This window comes from Panthera pardus, unplaced genomic scaffold (assembly GCF_024362965.1).
Source record: "Panthera pardus isolate Hobbes unplaced genomic scaffold, ASM2436296v1 HiC_scaffold_13, whole genome shotgun sequence".
In the NCBI taxonomy this organism is placed as follows: Eukaryota; Metazoa; Chordata; class Mammalia; order Carnivora; family Felidae; genus Panthera; species Panthera pardus.
The window spans coordinates 195,184,788-195,204,480 of NW_026526688.1; the positions used below are offsets into that span (position 1 = coordinate 195,184,788).

At 44.8% G+C, this 19,693-nt stretch overlaps 1 protein-coding gene across 6 annotated transcripts in view; it reads left to right on the forward strand.

Annotated features, from left to right (window-relative positions):
• Positions 1-19,693, forward strand: part of RAB28 (RAB28, member RAS oncogene family) — a 113,422-nt gene that overhangs the window by 79,113 nt on the left and 14,616 nt on the right. Inside the window, exons 7-8 of one of the 6 annotated variants that reach the window (XM_053901690.1) lie at positions 3,583-3,677; positions 4,903-5,224. The exons of 1 other annotated variant lie outside the window; for it this stretch is intronic. In XM_053901690.1, the coding sequence (XP_053757665.1) occupies positions 3,583-3,672 (90 nt within the window). In that variant the 3' untranslated portion in view covers positions 3,673-3,677; positions 4,903-5,224. Of the gene's footprint in view, positions 1-3,582; positions 3,678-4,902; positions 6,015-19,693 lie in introns of those variants that run through there. 4 more of the 6 variants (XM_053901691.1, XM_053901686.1, XM_053901688.1 and 1 more) reach the window with 4 other exon arrangements.

The following is a 19,693-nucleotide window of genomic DNA, read 5'->3' on the forward strand; positions in this document are numbered from 1 at the left end:
CCAGGGACCACAGCAGCGTCTGGGGATACAGAGAGAAATGCACTAAAGTCCTTGTCCTCAAGGAGCTCCCAGAATAAGCGGGGACAGACAGCTATTTAGACACTTAATGTGCACTCTGGATGCCTTTTCCACAATCCCTGATTTAAGCAATAGCTGCATTTGTATCCTTTATCTGTTCTCCGCCCTGCCCCACCCCTCCCCTCAACTCTTCTCCTGTAACATCCTATAAAAGTTAGGACTAGTTGTTAACAGATGTCCTCATTTCCCATGTTGCTTAAGTTTTTGGTTTGTTTGTTTACAAAGTAGTCAGACCTTTAGGGGAAAGAACGAGTTTCCAATTGCTGTTCTCTAAAACGTACAGCATTTAGCTTTTCAGTAATCCATCAGATCATCTAAGAAGAAAATACATCGTCCTGTGTCTTCCTTCTTTCAGTCTGAATTGCAAGGAGGCCTTGCCATATATACTTGGTGTTAAGAGTTCTTAATACATTTTTAAGCCTTGACATTTTTCACTTGCCAGTTAATAAACTGTTGTATTTCTGTTTGGTTCGAACTTGGTAAGCATTAGTTTCTTTAAAACAAAAATTTCTCTCATGTCTGAGATACTAAACTTGCTAACAATATATGTATTCCTTATGTCCCCTCTGAGTATTTTCATACTATATATGAACTTACCTAGTATAGGACCTGGTATGTAGTAGGCATGCTCAAGACTTAACTAAAGTCAGCACATAACTGTACACCATAACCCCTGGTCCTAGGGTCCCTCTCTTCAGCTGTATCTGAAAACTGATCTTCCTTAAGGAGCCATGAGGAACATAGATTCTTCTTAACCTACATGTTAATCTTTATAAATTTTTTCAACCTGTTCACAAAAACTGCCCTGGGATTCTTTTCTTATCCTGAACATCCTTGTCTTCCTTGTGAAACGTATTTACTCACTTTGTACATACTACTCTAATTATCGGATACTGAACATTGCTTCATAGATCTCCATATCATATCCCATGTTTTTCGTTCTCTCCTCGCCTTTTAAAGTTACTTTCTCGTATGGTGTCCAGATCTAAAGGTGGGACTTTAGAGACCATGTATATAAACCTTGTGTTTTATAGACCAGGAGGTTGTGAGCACCAAAGCGGTAAAGTAACTTTCACCCAAAGTAATGAAAGCTACTGGCAGCATCTGATGGCACATTGTATGGAAGAAAAAGAAAAGTAGTTTCCTTTAAATTCCTACGGTGTGCAAAGTACTGTGCTTCAAAAAAAATGCAATATCCATGCTTTAAATGGTAATTTACAATTTTGTTCCACTTTGAGTGTTTATCCATCATGATATTTTACGTACCTGTGTTCCATGCTAGACTCTTAGGCATCTCAAAACCAGAGATTACATATTATTTATCTGAATGTCTTCGATATCTAGAATAGTGATTGGCTTTGAATGAGTGATAGTGACAGATGTTTTAGCCTTCAGGGTATGTTTACTCCACATCCTGAACATGACAGACCATGAGTTTTACAATAGTAAATGTGTTGCTGCCGTCTGGATTAAGACACAATTACAGAATTGGCCAAATTTATCTTTAGTGTCTTCCCACGAGTCTATCCACTCCTTACACCGTATGGCCCCAGCTCCTGGGTTGCTTTCTTGCTTGCCCTCTACATAGCTACAAGTTCGTTTCCAGTATCCACTCATAAATACCCTTCGACAAATAAGGGTTAAGCTGGTGCTCTTTCCCCTTAGGGCCACTTCTTTATTTTGACTCCATTGATTCATAGCAGAGAATAATAGCAGAGTGTGCTTTGTGGCTCCACAAGTAGAAGTTGGTGTTTTGTAGGTCACATTTTCTCTGAAAACATCACTGAGTGGCTTGTAAACAAGCTGCCTACTATGAAATCACCTACCATGAAGTTTACTGCATGGAAGTTATGTTTTTCTCCTCATAGAAAGCAAAGTTTTGAATCTGCAGAGCCTTGGTCTAACTTCCAGTTTAGAAACTTCGTATAAAGCTTTATGTCGGACAGCCAATGCCTCCGAGAAAGATATTGCCTTGTTAGTTCTCCGTTAATTTGATGAAAATTAATGGTGAAAATCCAAATCATTTATGTTAGTCAATACTTCAACCAAAATGTTTTGACCACAGGTCAGTAACCTGGTTGTGTTTATAGGATAGGGTTTAAACAACATTGCGGAGGATTAATGAGTTGCTTACTGATTATGAAAATCCCTTTTCTTTATTGTAACCCATAGTTTGGCCTGAAACGGTTAGGTTTGAGGAGGTCAGATAATGGTGTTCAACGTTAATACCTCATGTGGCAGTTGGTAATGCTTCTGTTGATAGCATCAGGCCAAATGCCTAGTAAATCATGAGTCTTGTCCAGAAGTTAATGCTGCTTGCTAGAGAACTGGAGCGGAGCCCATCCAAGGCTAATGTACCAGAGCACCCTCTTTGTTTACTTTCAGTTGTTTGTCCACAGTCTCTATAAATGTCGTCACAAACAGCTGCCCAGATTAACATGCTTTTCAATATGTGTTAATAGATCCTATTATGAAGAGAGTTCTTCTGAAATCAGGTATTTGAAATCGTAAAACAAGAGAGGGTAATTTCAAGTCTACCACACTTGAGGGCATGTTTATCATACCTGCTTGTGATACGTTCTCTTCTCATCTTCAGGGTCATAGCGATCCAAACCGAGCAAACTAGTTGTGCTTTTTCACTTAACCAAACACTTAGATATTTGAAACAACAGCTCTTGGGCTTAAATATTGTATGTCAGGAGTTTTGTTTTTAAATGATAGGAAAGTATGCTTTGTGCTTGTTTACTTCTATATGGAATTTGGAAGCGTGAAGGTAAGGGTTGTGTGGGATGAGGGAATGAGCATCAAAATTAAATCTTTGACAAGGAATAGACATTATTAAATGTAAAGATCGTGACACATGGCTTCCTCGGATTTATGCATCCTCTCCCCACCTTCAGAGAAAATTAATTACTCCTTCCCCTGTGTTCCCACAGCGTAGTATAAGTCCACTAGTAGAGCATGTCTTGTATGACAATTAGCTGTGTACGTGTTTCTCTGCCCATTAAGTCCAGAGCTCCTTGTGAACAGAGCCTGTGAACTCCCCCGCGCATTCCCAGTACAGGATGACTGGCACAAAGAGGGGTCTTCGGTAATGTCGAAGGAGATGGAATTAAGTACTTTCACTGCGCTTAAGCATAGAAAAGCCCTGTAATTCCTTGCTGTCCTCTGAAATTCTGGGCACTACGTATATTATGTGTAACTGTGACACCAAAAATGGAACTCACAGCTCGTCTGGGAGGGTCAGTAGCCATGTCTATTTCAATAACTAAATAGAGTTGCAAAGAATTACGTTTCCTGGGTCTTTGTTCATTTTCTTTCCTTTTATATGCATATATTCTGCTGTTCTTTTGTGACGTGTTGAAAGTTATGTGTGTATTTCTTTTTCTCCTTTGATGCCCCCTTCTATTATCATCATTGAACATACTTTCCATTTTTTTCTTTCTTTCTTTCTTTTTGTTTTTCTTTCTTCCTCATCTTGTTTGTATCGTACGGAATTGGCAGCATATTGTCAGGGCAGAAATAGTGAAGTACCCGGAAGAAGATAATCAACGTACCAACTCTGCTCAGAGTAGAATCTGTTCAGTACAGTAGTGCAGGTATTAATGGGTAAATGATTGCAATTTGGGGGAGGAGGGCGGGAGAACTAGCGGTTGCTATCTTGTTCTTTATTCTGAAGTTCAAATGATTATTGTACATTATTGGGAATTAATATTGTGTGAGTCCTGTTTTAGAACTTTGGAAAATTGATTCTTTGCCAGGACACCGACAAATTAAACAAGGAATTGGAACAAATTAAAATAACATTTCGGTTACTTTCAAACATATTTGTCTTTATAGTTGTGTTTATTGCATGTGCAGTGAAGTGGAGAATTGAGACAGTTATTTCATTATTCACTCCTTCCCATTTTTCCTGAAGTAACATGGTAATCAAAAGAGTATTTTTAAAATTTGCCTTGAATTACCTTTCTTTGTCTGCTCGTGTGTGCAGACTTAGTAATAGAGTTGAGAACAGTAAAGGAGCTGTTTTAATTTAAATTATTACTTAGGGCATAATTGCTAAATTCATCATTGAAGATATTCCTTGAAGTGTGGGTTAGAGGGATGGAAAGAAGAGTTAAAAGTGTCTTTTGGTTTAAATTATTTTAAAAACACGAATCTGAGGTAATCTTCTAAATTTTTCTTTCTGTATTTTGTTAGAAACATTATTCATAGCCCAATAGTGAGCTCTTTGGAAGTAAGTTAGGGATTTGGGAGGAAAGTTTTAAAAATTGGGCTGCTCAAAACATTTCTCCTTTATATGTGACTCCTATTTAACATTTACACATTTTCTTACTAACTCACAAATTGCTGCAAACATTCTAAAAAAGTTACGGCTGGAAATAATGTCTATTTAAATATTAATAAATAACGACATTTTTACTTCGAAATTATGAGGTCTTACCTATGAATTAAAATATGCTGAATGATTAATTTTAATTCTTTTGCCTTAAATTATAAGGCATGTTGATTTGTCAATTTTTTATTAGACTTTTGGTGACCTCAAGTTAGCGTCATGAAACCAGGGAAGACTCGGCAAGGGAATTAATATTCCATCCTTAAAAAACAAAAAACAAAAAACAAAAACCCACATCCCTCTCTCCCCACCGTCTGAGCTCTACATGAGTTTGTTCTCTGATTGATTCTTTTAATATCCGCTCCGGCTTCATTTATGATGTCTGTCATCAGGAGTTCACCAGAGTTCAGAAAATAAAAATATACTTTAAGGAGCTCTTTCTAAATGTTCTGATGTCCTGATAATGACTCTGTTTTCTTTTATGACAGAGAGTGGTGAAGGCAGATATTGTAAACTACAACCAGGAGCCCATGTCAAGAACTGTTAACCCTCCTAGGAGTTCTATGTGTGCAGTTCAGTGAGCACAGCTTGCTTTTGTCCCCGTAGTCCTGGCTGCCCCTCGCCTCTGTGTGGGCCCGGCGCCTCTGGAAGCTTGTGTTCTCCGTGGCCATCTCTGTTGTTCAGTTAACGCTTTCCTCTCAGCTCCCTCAGTCGGCCGCAGGCCGCTCCCTGGCCCGGACGGAATTCCACTTCTGGACGGCACACTTGGAATCCGAAATGGCCCTTCTCTGGACTTGGCTTCACTGGAAAAGAATAATGTTGGTCCTCTTTACGTTCTCCCTTCTCTCTCACCTGATGTAAACTTTTTTAGACAAATCTCAAAACTCCACGAGTCTTGGTCAGCAGCCAGGATTTGGCCACGGCACGGTTTCATTCTCTTCTCTGAACTCCTACCTGGCAAAGTACGCGTCAGAGTGCAAACATTTAAACAAGTAACGTATTTTATCTACAGATACTTCAGAAGGCATTCTTTTGCTATCTCTTGTGAGTGAAAATATCTAAAGTTGTATCCACCTGAAAATGCTTGAAATAAAGCTCTAATAGATCTATTTTTTTCATTTTTTAAAAAAAGGCCTAAATGGTTTCTATAGTAGCTATAGCTCACAGAGTAGTGAGTATTCGATATTGTATTTTTATTACTGTATCATGCTCATGGTATATTGTGTACTACTCAGGTTAGATGGCTTTGTGAATTTGGAGAACTGTCCAGCTGGTGCTGCACGCGGACGTGGTCCGGCGACCGTGCAAGAGCCCTCCCAGGACGCGTCACGACTGCTGTTGGATCATTGTGGGTCGGACTGTCCCTGATGTTCAGACGTTCTTCTGCAAATAAACTCATTCCAGTTACTTTTCGTGGGGGTGTTTTTCCTTCTGCCGTTTGCCTTGTAGTGACAGTAAACGGTGTGTTCGGGTACTGGATGAGCGATCACGTCGCGTTTCCTAAGCGTTCGGTCACTTCGAATTGTTAGGTTGTTCCGTTGGACGGATTCGGGTCCAGACCCTGCAGCCTGGCAACGTCAGGGGCTCCACCCTCCACCCGTCTGCCTTTCCTCCTGCCGCCGGCCTGTGCCCTGCCCGCCTGCGCACAGGCCGAGCGCAGGCTCGCCCCTGTGTGCTTCTGGAGGCCCTGCCCTCCCGTCTTGAGGTCCAGGTCCCTCTGCCTGGCCTCCCTCCCGCTCCAGATGTCTGCCTCCTGCCAGCCGGCCTCAGGCACTGTGAGGGCCTGGCTCTGTTTCTCTCAGGCCCGGCTGTGTGGTGTTTTTCGTACTGAGGCACGGTGTCTGGCGTAGTGCTTGCTTCGTATTCGCCACACGGAGACAGGCACGGATGCCGCCCCGCCACGAAGCTGGCCCTCGTCTGCACGGCCCACATTCCGCGTGAGCGCCTCTTGGATGGCCGTTCCCCCTTCCCACCTTGAATCGTGGTCACTTGCGTCCTTGTGTTTTATTGCTTACGAAGCCATGAGCCTGTGGAAGGACAGTCCAGGTCTGTCCCGGGAGTGTGTAGCGGGGGTGGGGGGTGCCTCTCTCGGGGGAGACTTACTGCCACAAGTACGCGCAGAAGTCTTGGACACCTAATTTTATAGCTGTAAGGGATTTTTAGAAAACTTGTTCTTTCGTATCCTGTGTGGTTGAGGAAACTGAAGTTTGGAGAGAAGAAGGAGCTTTCCCAGAGGTCATGGGATCAAAGCTAGACCCGATAGGAAACCTGTCTCGAGGCCAGGGTGACCCTTTCTCAAGAGTGATTTGAAGTCGAAGAAATTTAAAAAAATCGTGACTTCTGTAGTCCTCAGGCAACAAGTCCACCTTTCTCAACGGTGGTTTCTTTGTTTTTTATTTTCTAGCAATTAAGCAGCCTTTTCAGCCTTGCAAGGCAATAAGCCCTTCAAGGTATTTCATTTTATCCTTCCCTTCAGCCTCTCCTACCATGCTGGCCAGGCTTCGACGGAGACTGTATTCTCCCTATGTTCCTCAGGAGAATAGAAGTTTGAATAAAAGAGAGCTCAACTCTCAAGGATCTTACAATCTAATAGGAGAAATGTTTGTTGTTGCTGCTGTTGTAAAAGCTGTGATTAAATCTACTATTAAACTAAACTTGCCCAAGACGGTACGTTCAGCAGGAGATGAAGCCATGCTCCTGCGGTCATTTTGTGTTGTTTTACGTCCGTGTGAAAACTGGAAGATTTTTCACAGTTTTGTTTTTTTTTTTTCCCCCTAATCCAATTACTGCAGCACTAAAAGGTATGACTTGAAAAATATATATGATTGTACAAGCTCAGTGCTGCACGCATTCTAGCAAAGGCAGAGAGAAGTTACGAAAGGTCTGTGATCACACCAAAGCACTTTAGTTGTATGTTTATAAAGTTAGAGCACCGAAGGGGACTGAGCTGGAGCAGGAGGGAGAATGGTCTTTGTAGGGTTCGCTTTGTCCTGGACATTTTCAGGCACTTGTCACATGAGCTATTTTTTTTTTTTTTAATTTTTTTCTCACATCAGTCTGCAACATGAGTATCATTGCCCTCATTTTACACACGAGGACCCCAAAGCTGAGAGGGAGTGGTTATAACCAATTCCCTCCTTGAGTACATGGTAAAGCCAGGATCCGCACAAACCATTTCTGAGAGAGGATGGACAAGGCTGGGTATTGATTTTGGCTGTCTTCCATTTGTGCAGATCACAAAGCTGACCTCCTTGTGGGGAGTTGACCCGGCCTGAGTGTCTCGAGAAGTAGTGATGTCCACCACTGGTCCCTCCACCTTTGCACACCGACCACCTAGACCACTAGTGTCGTCCAAAGAGGCTGGTGGCGGTTAAGTTTGCCCTCTATCCCTGACTTGAGGACAGAAAGTGTGCCCCCCACCCCCACCCTGCACCTTTGGTCCCATCGGTTTTGTCTTCCCCAGCTAAGCTTGACCCATCATTGAGAGCCTTTTGGCCCAAGGAGAGCAGGCACAGCGAGCATGCAGTGTAACATATGGCCAAAGCAGATTTCTGAATTCCATATTACAATTTTCCCCATACCTCGGGTTTTATTTTTGAAAGAAAAAAGTAGGATTCGTGCTTATTTTACTTTGACTGTTACCTCTCCTGTCTACAGTTTTTAATTTAAAAAATTACAAGTCTTTCCGTCTAGTTTTAGGCACTTCGTCTCCTGAAGACACATGCTATAAAGTTTCAAACGCATTGTGGTCACTTCTGTTGCTTATTGAACTTTCAAAAAACACAAAAGTTTTCAGCCAGAACTGGTCATTGGATGCTGCCTTTCAAGTGCACCCTCTATTATGTGTGGCAAACCGCTCTGGAGTGGTTTTTGGAGTGGCCCAAAGAACTCCTGCGACTGCTTTATTATTCCAGGAGGAGGTAAGCCAGGGCCCTTTAAAGTCGATCGCTGAAACAATGTGATGGAGCATAATAATTTGTGTGTCAAATTTAAAACTAGAGAAGTTTTCTGGCCATCGCCCAGGCTAGTGATTGCTGTAATGTTGGCCATCCTGGAAGACCGTTGCAAGACTCAAAGGCCGCGGAAACGCAGACCTACCGAGCATTGTGGTAGACATCTGTTCACTGCCTCCCCAGCAGCCACGCCACCACACCTCCCACAGTATTCCCTGGTTGCCTGGTGGAGCCCTCCTCCATTTCCAGTCACTCAAAGCCCTAGGAGTGGATCCTCACTGGCTCGAACCCATTAGGATATTAATTTTTCCTGGCCTCGGGGATTGGCTCAGATATGAGTGGATAACTCCATGAAAGTTAATGAAACTGGAGGGGACATTTGCTGAGGTTTCGGAAAGAGAAAAGAGAAGAAAAAAGTTTCCATCCCCTGAGGTTTCCAGATGACTCTTTGCCCACTGGACTTGAATGAGCAAGGCTATGGCCCCGAGCAGCCATGGCAGCTGTCTTGAGAACACAGAGCCGGGGGGCTGCCCAGGTACGGAGCTGATGTCAAGGGAGCAGAGGTGACGAGCGGGAGGGTCCCAGTCCCTGAAGCGGAGTCCCGGATCCAGCCATGCCACAGATTGTTTTAACAGCGTGACTCAGTTTCCTTTCTCATTTCAGCTACTGTTGATTTATTCTTTTCTTAATTCTTACATAAGCAACTGTTAGGTACCGGGGCCTTTGCTTGGAACCAAAGACAGGGGTGAACATGATCTGTGTTTTGTCCTCAAGACCTTAGTCCAGGCACATGTACGACTCTTCAAAGTGTAATGACCCTGTTGAATGCCTCAGTGAAGCCAATATAGGAAGATGTGGCTTAGCAGTGTGTGTGGCAAAATAAGGATTTCAGATAACAGGAATCAGAGTCAACGGTGGGAAAGAATCACCTTCAAAAGCTAATGTTATCTTAGGCTACATTAATGCCAAGAGAGTTTGTTCTCAAGGTGGTTTGTGCATGCAGATCATCCAGAGGATCTTGATCCAGGAGACCCCAGGTGGGGTGGTTCAAGGTTCTGCATTTCAACAAGCTCCTAAATGGTACTTCATGCTGCAGGCTTTTGGATTACACTTTGCACTGTAAGGAATTAGACCATGCCTGCAGCATTTTCCCCCTTCCCAGTACCCCTCTTTAAGAGGATGACAGGGCATGTTCTGATAATGGTGAGGGGATCCGGTGTCCTAGGAAACAGTTGAAGGAAGACAGTATGCTTAATATGGAAAAGGGAAGGCCTCAGAGAGACTCTGATCATACTCTCTAAGTAGGTGAAACACTGTAGTTTAGAAAAAGATGAATCTTCTACTGTAGAACCTATAGGACCTCAGAAGTAGGATGGGTAGGCAGAAGCTATAGAAAGATTTCAGTCCAGGTCAAGAAAGAACCTTGCAAACAGCTGCTTCCCAAAGAAGACATTGCTCTGTGGAGTGTGCCACATTGCAGGGCTGCAAATTCGTGGGCCATCAGGGACTAGGTAGGTAAATGAATGAATAAAGAATGATTAAGAATGTATGACAGTAAGGAGTGGGTATTAAGCTGGGGTGCTCTGTCTAAAGCCATTCCAATCCCAATTTTTAAGTTCTATCTGCCCAATAAAACCTAGGTATAGACAGGGCCACTTCTAACCCATCATAGAATTGTTGGGCCAATTGGACAAACAAAATGTTCCTTTCTCAAGTCACTTTGCTTCCGTCCTAAAGAAAGTTGCCACACTATTTTGTTAGAACAAGGCATTTTACTGTGCTGGAAAATGGGTGATAAATCTACTATACTTGTGATCTGAATGGCAGCCTATGGGTGTGGTGCATTCAGTCCTTTGGTGGCCGGATTGCCACCCTTGTGACTGTAAACCTTAGTGTCTGGATGTAAAACTGATGGAATTAGGAGGGAGAATTATTTGTCAAACTTCTACTTAGCAAAACCCTGGTGTTCATACTGGGCCCTAGGGACATGCGCTGCCCAGGGATGCGTTCTGTGCCCTCAGGTTACCAGGGCGTCATGGCATCCTGGGTGTCAGGAGAGAAGCCGTGCTGATAAACAGTGTGAGGGGCGCTGAGGGTAAGTAAATTCTGTCTGGACGGCGTGAGGGAGCGGTCAGGACAGATCTGATAGGGGAGGTGAGGCTTGGACTGACAGCCTGGCCTGGGGCACCCTCCCTCCCAACACCATCAGCCCGGGGAAGTGAACCTTTCTGTAGAGTGGGGCCTTTGGGCCGAGCTCAGAACCGCATACATTCCATTCTGTCTGGTCCTTCATCGCATCAGTTTTCCACCCCAGAGAGCTGGAACCGAGAGGAAAGGCAGACTATTTGTTTTAAAGTGCTGTTTCCAAGTTGTGCTGAATGCTCCTGGGCCTCCCACACTGTAGATTGAAGTGAGGCTCAGGGCTGGAGGTTGGGCTGGAGGGGCAGACGTCACCGGTACTGTGCACAGGCCAGCTCAGTGAGCCACCGTCACCTAATCCTGGTGACCTGGCCGCCTCAGTCCTTAACTAACCTGAATCCACAGGCGGCGCGTGGCTAGGACTCCTAGCTACCGTATCTCATCCCCTGATGCCCGGATTGCTCCAACGGCCTGCTTCCTGCAGAGACCTCCACAATGTGCTGCACACAGCTGTGAGAATGAACTTGACCCATGGGTCTCAATTAAGTTACTCTTGTTCCAAACTCCTCAGTGGCTCCCCATGGCCTCTTCCATGAGAGGACAGTGACCTCCTCAGCCTGACATTCAGAACCTCTGACTGCCTCCCCATGCTTGCTTCTGTGACATCCGTTCGTCTTCAACTCTGGTGACTGCTTCATTCTAGCAAGTGGTCCCCCTCCTCTGGGTCTCCACTGGGATCTTCTCAGTGGAAAGAGAGACCCTGAAGAGGCAAGTTAGAAAACCCGCGGCTTCTGCTGGCTCAACAACCAATGGGCTGTGTGATGAGTGGCACCACTTGACGTCTCCAGGCCCAGTTTCCTGGGACCCATTTGTGAAGCACGGTGCTGTTTGCTCTTTGTCGTCACCATGGCGCATTATGGATGCAGAGCAGGTATACTGAGCTCTTTGTAGACATCTTCTCAGTGCCCTGTGTGGTAACCAGCCTTTCAGATGGCCCCATGACCATCGCCTCCTGGTATTCACATCCTGTGGTCTCCCCTCCTGTGCCGAATCGGGGCTAACCCATGTGACCCGTAGAATACTGCAGACGTGATGGGAGTTCAAGAGGCAGTACAGCCTCCACCGTGGTCCCTCGAGTTGTTCCTTCTGAGGGAAGACAGACACCATGCCACGAGGACGCTCAAGCAGCAGTGTGGGGAAGGCCACTGTGAGAAGACCTCCCACCCGCAGTTAACCGCCCCTTGCCAGCTTGGGAGTGAATCCTCTGGCTTTTCATTTGGCTGCAGCCTCACCAGAGACCCTGTGCTAGAAGCACCCAGCTGAGGTGTCTCCAAAGTCCACAGAAACTAGGAGAGATAATAAGTCATTAATGTTGTTTTAGGCCACTAACTCTTGGGACAATTTGCTTCACAGTGCTGGGTGACCAATACTGTGGGTATTTGTATTCTCTCTGACAGATGGAGAAACTAAGGCTTAGGGCAGTTTAATAACTTGTTGGAGGAGGTTGTACAGTTGGGGAATGATGGAACAGGGATCCAAACACAGGTCTGCTGGACTCAGAAGCCTGACTTTTTTCTTTTTTAATTAATTTATTCTTTCCACCTAATGTGGGCCTCAAACACACAACCCCAAGATCAAGAGTCACGTGCTCCTCCAGCTGAGCCAGCCAGATACCCCAGAAGCCTGACTTCTTAGGTATTGTGTGATACTCCTTACTTATTAGCATCCCTGTGGCTGATTCACAGTACGTGCTTATTAAGCAATTTCAAATGAATGAACAAACTTCTTTCATGACTGAACATTTAAGTGGATTGCGTGTATAGATATATTAAAAATAATGAATATTTGCAATCTCCATTAAGTCAGGTTGGAGTTTCTTACTGCCTAAGACTAAGTTTAGTCTCCAAATGAAAAGACCTCTGTCATTTTTCTGATTATATAGATATTCTAAAATACTCATGCACTGTTGGTGGGAATGTAAATGGATGCAGCCACTGTGGAAAATAGTATGGAGGTTCCTCAAAAAATTAAAAATAGAACAAGAATGTAATCCAATAATTCCACTTCTGGGTATTTTTCTGAAGAAAACAAAAACACTAATTTGAAAAGGTATATGTGACCCTATGTTCACTGCATCATAATTTACAACACCCAAGATCTGGAAACCAGCCAATGTCCAGTCGATGGATGAATGGATAAAAATGTGTTATGTATATATGTACATGCAGTGGAACATTAGCTGTAAAAAAGGATGAGGTCTTGTCATTTGTGACAGACCTACGGGGTCCTATGCTAAATGAAATAAGTCAGAGAAAGACAAATACCATATGATTTCACTTTTGTGTGGGATCTAAAAAAAACAAGTGAACAAAACAAAATAGAAACGGACTCTTAGGTGCAGAGAATAAGCTAGTGGTCGCCAGAGGGGAAGGGGGTGACAGGATGGGATAAATAGGTGAAGGGGATTGGTAGGTACAGACTTGCAGTTATAAAATAAATAAGTCGTGGGGATGGAACGTACAGCATAGGAAATACAGTCAATAGTGTAATAATTTTGTATGGTGACCGATGGTAACTAGACCTGTCATGGTGATCATTTCATTGTGTATAAAAATATGGAATTGCTATCTCGTACACCTGAAACTACTATAATATTGTATACCAATGGTAATTTTTAAAAAGTATGAATAACTTTCCTATTTCTCAGCAATAAGCATTAGATGACTTTTCAAATCAGTGGGGAAAGGGTGTATCACTCAACAAGTAATATTAGGAAAACTAGCCAGCAGTAAGGAATAAGTATAAACCTGGATCCCTGCCTCACAGCACAAGTCCACTCATATAAGGTAGAATTTTAAGAATTATTTTAACATACTGTAAAATGCTTAATACAGAGGAAAATAAAGAGGTTACAATCATCCCTGCCCTGCTCATTATCGTTGACATTTTGATGAAAAGCCGATTCTAGATCTCTCTGTGCATCAGTCCACAAGTCCAGAGGCTATACTAATAATGAGCTGCATTACATTAAATAACTCACTTTGCGATGTATGTTTTTCGCTAAGTGCTATCATAGGTAAACATCCATAACATAAACACACATCATTTTTAATGGCTTCCTGGTCTTTGAGTGGATAATCCAATAACTTATGTAATCATTCCTCTATCTATGGACATTTGTTGTTTTCCCAAGTTCTCACTGTTACTGGAAACTATGCTTTGTTGAGCATCCTATGTATAACTTTCTGTATTTGCCTTTATGTTATTATCCATGGACTAGATTTCCAGAAGTAGGATTCTGGCTCAAAGGGTATTTTGAAAACAATTTTATATTCTCATAAATTTTGCCAAACCGCGTTTCGGAAATATTGTACCACTTTTTCTGCTAATGCCAGGTGACACTGTCCACTTCCCCATGACCTTGGCAACATCAGAGTACGATGAGTTCCTCGTGTAAATGTAGCGGGTTCACTGACCTGCCTAGTGCCCTCCACAGCACGGGTGTGGACAGACTTTCATCAACAACCGTGAGCAAAGGCAGATATGGTCTGTGTGCGACAGCGAGGACTCACGTCTACAGGAATGCTTCCTTGCTGCCTCTATTTCGGTCCTAAGTGTTTTAGTATGTCAGATTGTTCCTTGTATACCCAGTAAATATCCTTAGAAAGCTTTCATTCTGAATCGTTTATCCTAACTCGAGTTGTATAAAATCACGGCACGCAAGTGGCTTTATTAAAACAAAAATAGCCAGCCTTCCGTAGAAGGAGCCTTTGTTTCCTTGTTTCTCTCTGCCTTCCTCTGAAGTCTTAGTCCTCCCTGGCCGCAACCCCTGCCATCCGGCAGAACTTACTAAGCCCTCGAGCCCCTGTCTTGTACATGGAAGGGAATCCTGCAGCTTTTCATGGGACCGCGGCCCCAGCAGAGACCCCGGGCCCAAGCGCCCGGCCAGCTCTGAGCAAAGTAGGAGCACCGAGCCGTCCCACGGCCAAGTATCTCCTGTTCACTCCTCTTCCGACCTTGAGCTCTCCTTGTCTGAGCCACTCGCCAGCTGTGTGACCTTGGGCAAATTCCTCCACCCCTGTCAGGCTCCATTTTCTTCATCCACAGCGAGTTTGGTACATGCCGTCCGTGGTTCCCAAACCTGGCTGATTGTCAGAATTACCTGAGCGGCTTCACAAAATACCAATTCTGGGGCTCGACCTCAGCTGCAGGGCCCTGGATTCTGTTTGGAAATCATCAGACAGGGGCGCCTGGGTGGCAGAGTCGGCTGAGTATCTGACTTCGGCTCAGGTACTGGTCTCATGGTTCGTGGGTTCGAGCCCTGCGTCGGGCTCTGTGCTGACAGCTTGGAGCCTGGAGCCTGCTTTGGATTCTGTGTTCCCTCTCTGCCCCTCCCCCACTAATTCTCTCTCTCTCTCTCAAAAATAAATATTAAAAAAAAAAAAAAAAGGAAAGCACTGGACAAACTCATCTCTCAGTGTATCTACTGCTCCCTTATGTGACCCAGAACATACTGCCAGTTTTGAAGCCTCAATCTGCAAATCTGTAAAATGGAATGATAATCATGGTGACTGTCCTAGGAGCTTCTTCGGGCTGACGTGAGACCCTAATCATGGGAGGCAGGACTTCAAAAACTTACAACAATTCCAAACAAGCATGTGAACTGTTGGTCTTTTCTGTGTGCTTTTCTTGTGCAACTTGGGAGTCCAGTTTTGGCCCCCCTTGTTACGGATAGGCAATCTGCTGAGGCCCCTCTTTGGCTTCTCCCACCAGCAGATTAGATTCCCTTGAAATCTCCTCATTTGTTTCTAATTTGGGGACGGGGGCGGGGGGTGTGGATTGTCTCCTCCTGGCTTCCCAAAGACTCTTGGCCGTTGAACCAGCTTAACCATTTCCTCTCACCGCACCCCACCCCCGCTCTGTCGCTTGTTCTTATCCTCTGACACTTTCTCAGATTTGTCTTCCAAATTGGCAGGTGGCCCGCTAACGGATTGGCTAGCTGCCCTGTGTTTGGGTCAGGGTGGAGGAAGATGCCATCGAAGCTGAGTGAACCAAGATGTGTACCCCATCCCACACCTCCTTCCCCAACCGAGAACCGGGGGGACCTAGCCTGGCTCATCTTTGGAGGCTCACTCCCGAAGACAGTGGAAGATGAGGGAAGGTAGAGGGAAGACATCAGAGGTTTACTGAGTAGCTGCTCTGCACCAGGTACCGCGCTCGGCACTTTGTACGTATATTTCGTAACAGGCGGCCTTTCTATCGCATCTGCTTTGCCAGGCAGTATTACATAGGCCATCTGGTTTAATCCTCGTCCCAGGCCCGCAGTGGCAGTTGTGACTGTCATCTTACCAGAAAGCAGAGACTCAATGGAGCGATTGGTCCTTGTCCAATATCACGCTGTCAGTAAGAGGCAGGACCAGGATTTGAGCCCGCCTCTTAGTGACTCCAGTCTGTCCCGCCCAACGGCAATGGAGTTCATTCACGCTCCACATTTAGCCTTTCCATTTCCAGGGACATGCTTGAACCTGGAATGGGGTTTCTCTTAAGTTTTTGGAGCCAAAATTATTTTAATTTTATGGCTAGGAAAAATGTAAACTTACATTTTCAGCAGACCAGAGATGATAAAGTATGCATTTGTCAAATAAAATTCTTTGCTGTGATAAAGTAAATCATTCCTTGGCCTTGTAAAAAATGAGGCCTCACTTGAACTGTTTTCACTTCAGCCTTTGCTAATATTTCTGTTATCTCCATTAGGGATTACAATGATGAATGCCTTTTATTCGCGTCGTTAAGCACTTCAGCGAATGTGTGAACACACAGGGCATCATAAGTCATAGGGAAATGAAACAACATGGTCTCCTGGAAAGAAGGAAAGTCTCGAGAGTCTGACAGATCGGGGCGGGCATTCTGCCCCCTGCCACTCTCTAGCTATGCAAACTTGGTCAAATTCCTCAGCTTCTCTGGGTCTCAGTTGCCTAATGTGTAACACATAGATAATACTTATCTCACTGGGTAATTTTAAGGATGGAATGAAATGACATACTTCAGGCACTTCGCACAGTTTCTGGCATGAAGTAAGTGCATAATAAATGTCAGGGTTATTATTGGAACAGCTCTCAAGGTAACTAGTTATTTAATGACACGCCCCGGGGCTCATGTTAGTTATTAGTCTTTTGGGCAGCAAGACTGGGTCTCACTAGGCTTACTGTCTGGGGGGGCCCAGCTGCTGATGTCCTTCTGCGCCTGTTAGAAATGGCTCAGGCAGTAGGCAGGGGAAGCTCATTAGTGGGTATGTCTGTGGAGATCTTTTTGGCTGCAAGTAATGGAACGTTTAACTTCAAGTGTCTTAGACAATTAAGAATATTAATCGCCTCTTACCACACGTATTCTCAGGGTAAGCTGATTCCAGGATTGTTGAACAAAGCTGCTCAAAGATGCCACCAAGTTCCCAGATGCTTTCCTTCTTGTCTTTGCCATTCTTAGCCTGTTGGTGGTTAGGCTGGCTACCTCATGGTCCCAAAATGGCTGCAACAACTCCAGGCTTTTATGTCTTTATACTGCAAAACCCAGGGGTCAGAAAGAGGAAAGGGGATCCATCTTGTCTTCATGTCTCCTTTAAAGAAAGATGAAAAATTTCCCCAAAGCCCCACCTCCCAGAAGACTTCTCATTGGCCAGGATTTTATCAAATGCTCATCCCAGACCAGTGGTAGGGGGAATGGTTAGGGCCGGTGACTCTCAATTCTGGCAGAGAGTGAATTGGGAAGTCTTTAAAATACGTTCAGGTGTCTAGGTTATGCCCTTAGAGATTGATTTAATTGGGCTTTGCTCGTGTCCTTTTGTACACTCAGGTGAGCGTGTGTGTGTGTGTGTGTGTGTGTGGCACACGCATTCCAAAATGAACATCTAGGGTTAGGAATCATTGGTGTAACTCTACCAAGTTTTAGCTCCTGGTATGGGGGGTGCCTTTTTGGAAAGGGAAGTATGGCTATCTGAGTAGACATCCAAAAGAATCTGCCAACATAAGTACAGTTCCAGGGAGCTAGGAAAGCTCTGGAAAGAGGGACTGGCATAGGAGCTGAGAGCCCCTCCCACCTGAGACACGCACGGGGCCCTCGGCAGGGGTAGGTGGTGGAAGGTTTTCGATGGCCGTGTAGAAAGAGCAAAATGTCGATCCTGGGTGGATTCTAAGCTGTACCAGAGCCTGAAGAGTCCATGCTTCATGGCTTAATGGAAGCTCTGGGCATGGCCAGCCTCCCCTGTGTCAACCCGGCAGCCTCTTTATCTGCCCACCATCCAAGAAAAAGAGTCAAGTGTAAAGTAACAGTTCATGCAAGTGCACCATCAGGTCACTGAACCAACGTGTTATAATTGGTTAAAAACAGCAAGCTCCCTTCCCCGTTTATAAACATCTCCTCGATCAGCTCTTTGTAGCATATACAACCAAGGAAAACGAATGTCCCTGTGCCCATTGCCCTGGAATCACTGTCCCCTGTGCTTGTCCAGATGACCCTCCGATTCTGCTCAGTCCAGCACCCGCCCGACACTGCGCACACGGACTCACCTGAGCAGAGTTCTGTGCTGCTTCTGGGCTGAGGGCCAGGCATTTCCCAGGAGGGACAAGTTGGGTCCTCCAGCTTTAAACGGCTTCGAAAATGGGGAAAAGGCAACTCCGGGAGACGGCGCATAGGGGAGTGATCATGGACTGAGAAGTCAGGCAACCCTGGGCTCAGATTCTGGTTCTCAAGTTCAATGTGGTGTGACTTTGGCAAGTTAATGAGTCACGTTGTAAATGTGTTGAATTTCTGAAGCTTTAACTCCACGCAGTCAGTAAAATGGCATGAAAAGAAGAGAACTATTCTCAATAGGGTGGGCGATGGTGGGTGATTTTGCCCGCCGGTCCCTTCAGGGAGCACGTACCCTGGAGCGAGAGGTGGGAGGTATGGATCTGTGCTGAGTCACTTTTGTTCTGGGGGTCTCCTGCTTCGAGAATCTTGTTGTGTTGGGTGCGATTCAGGTACTTAGGGCAGTCATATTTGACCACAGACCTTTTTTGCTTTGCTTACTAACTTCAGAATCCAATCCAAGCCCTGTGCAAGAAGAGATTTCCCCATGGTGGTGGCACTGCTTCGGCCCTATTAGGTCACTCTCCCTTCCAAAGTGGGAGTCTCCTGGAGAGAGGAATCTGTTTCCTCGCCAGCGTTTTGTTTCCCTTGCTGCTCTTCTCTTCCAGAGCCTAGTACAGAGCCCTACACTTAATAAATACTAAAATGAACACTTGGTGCCTGTCTGTTCCCAGCTCATCCTTAAACAACAGCAGAAGGCATTTAATTGTGACTCACCCTCTCTAGCCAAGCTGGTCAGCTCAGGGTGAGTTCTTGATCCAAACAGATCAGTGAGTTCCTTTTCCAGGATTACTGAATTGAGGAAAGGAACAGTGCCTTAGAAATGCAAGATGGAGACAGAGTTTTTGATGGCATTCAGACCCCTAGTTCCAATGCATCCTGGAGCCCAAAGACGTGTCTGGTCTTGAGCGAGAGCCAGAAACATTCTTATAAGAAACTCACATGCTGGGGTGCCTGTATTGGCTCAGTCAGTTAAGCATCCGACTCCTGATTTCGGCTCAGGTCGTGATCTCACAGTTTGTGAGTTTGAGCCCCACATATCGGGCTCTTTGCTGACAGCGTGGAGCCTGCTTGGGATTCTTTCTCTCTCTCTCTCTCTCTCTCTCTCTCTCTCTCTCTCTCTCTCTCTCTCCCTCTCTCTCCCTCTCCCTCTCCCTCCCTCCCTGCCCCTCCCCTGCTTGAGCTCTCTCTCTCTCTTTCTCAAATAAATAAACATTAAAAAAAATATAAGAAGCTCACATGCTTACCTAAGCTAGTTCAAGGCATGTACTTTTGGCCAAAGTAATCGTAAGCCACACAGTAATTTAGGTAGAAAATAATCCAAGGTCACTTGGGTTGAAGGTGCAGAGATTCTGTCACATTGGCAGACATTCTCACTGGCAAGCCCCTGCCTTAGGAATGAATGCTGCTGAGCAAATTGTGACATGAGTATATACTCTATAGATGATAGTCTATTGGGTCAGTCAGTTTGGATACACTGGTTATGTGTCCTCAGATGTAACTGAGGAGTCAGATGAACTGTAGAGACTGTCGGCTTTGCTTTTCTCCTAATGACTCTTGCTTC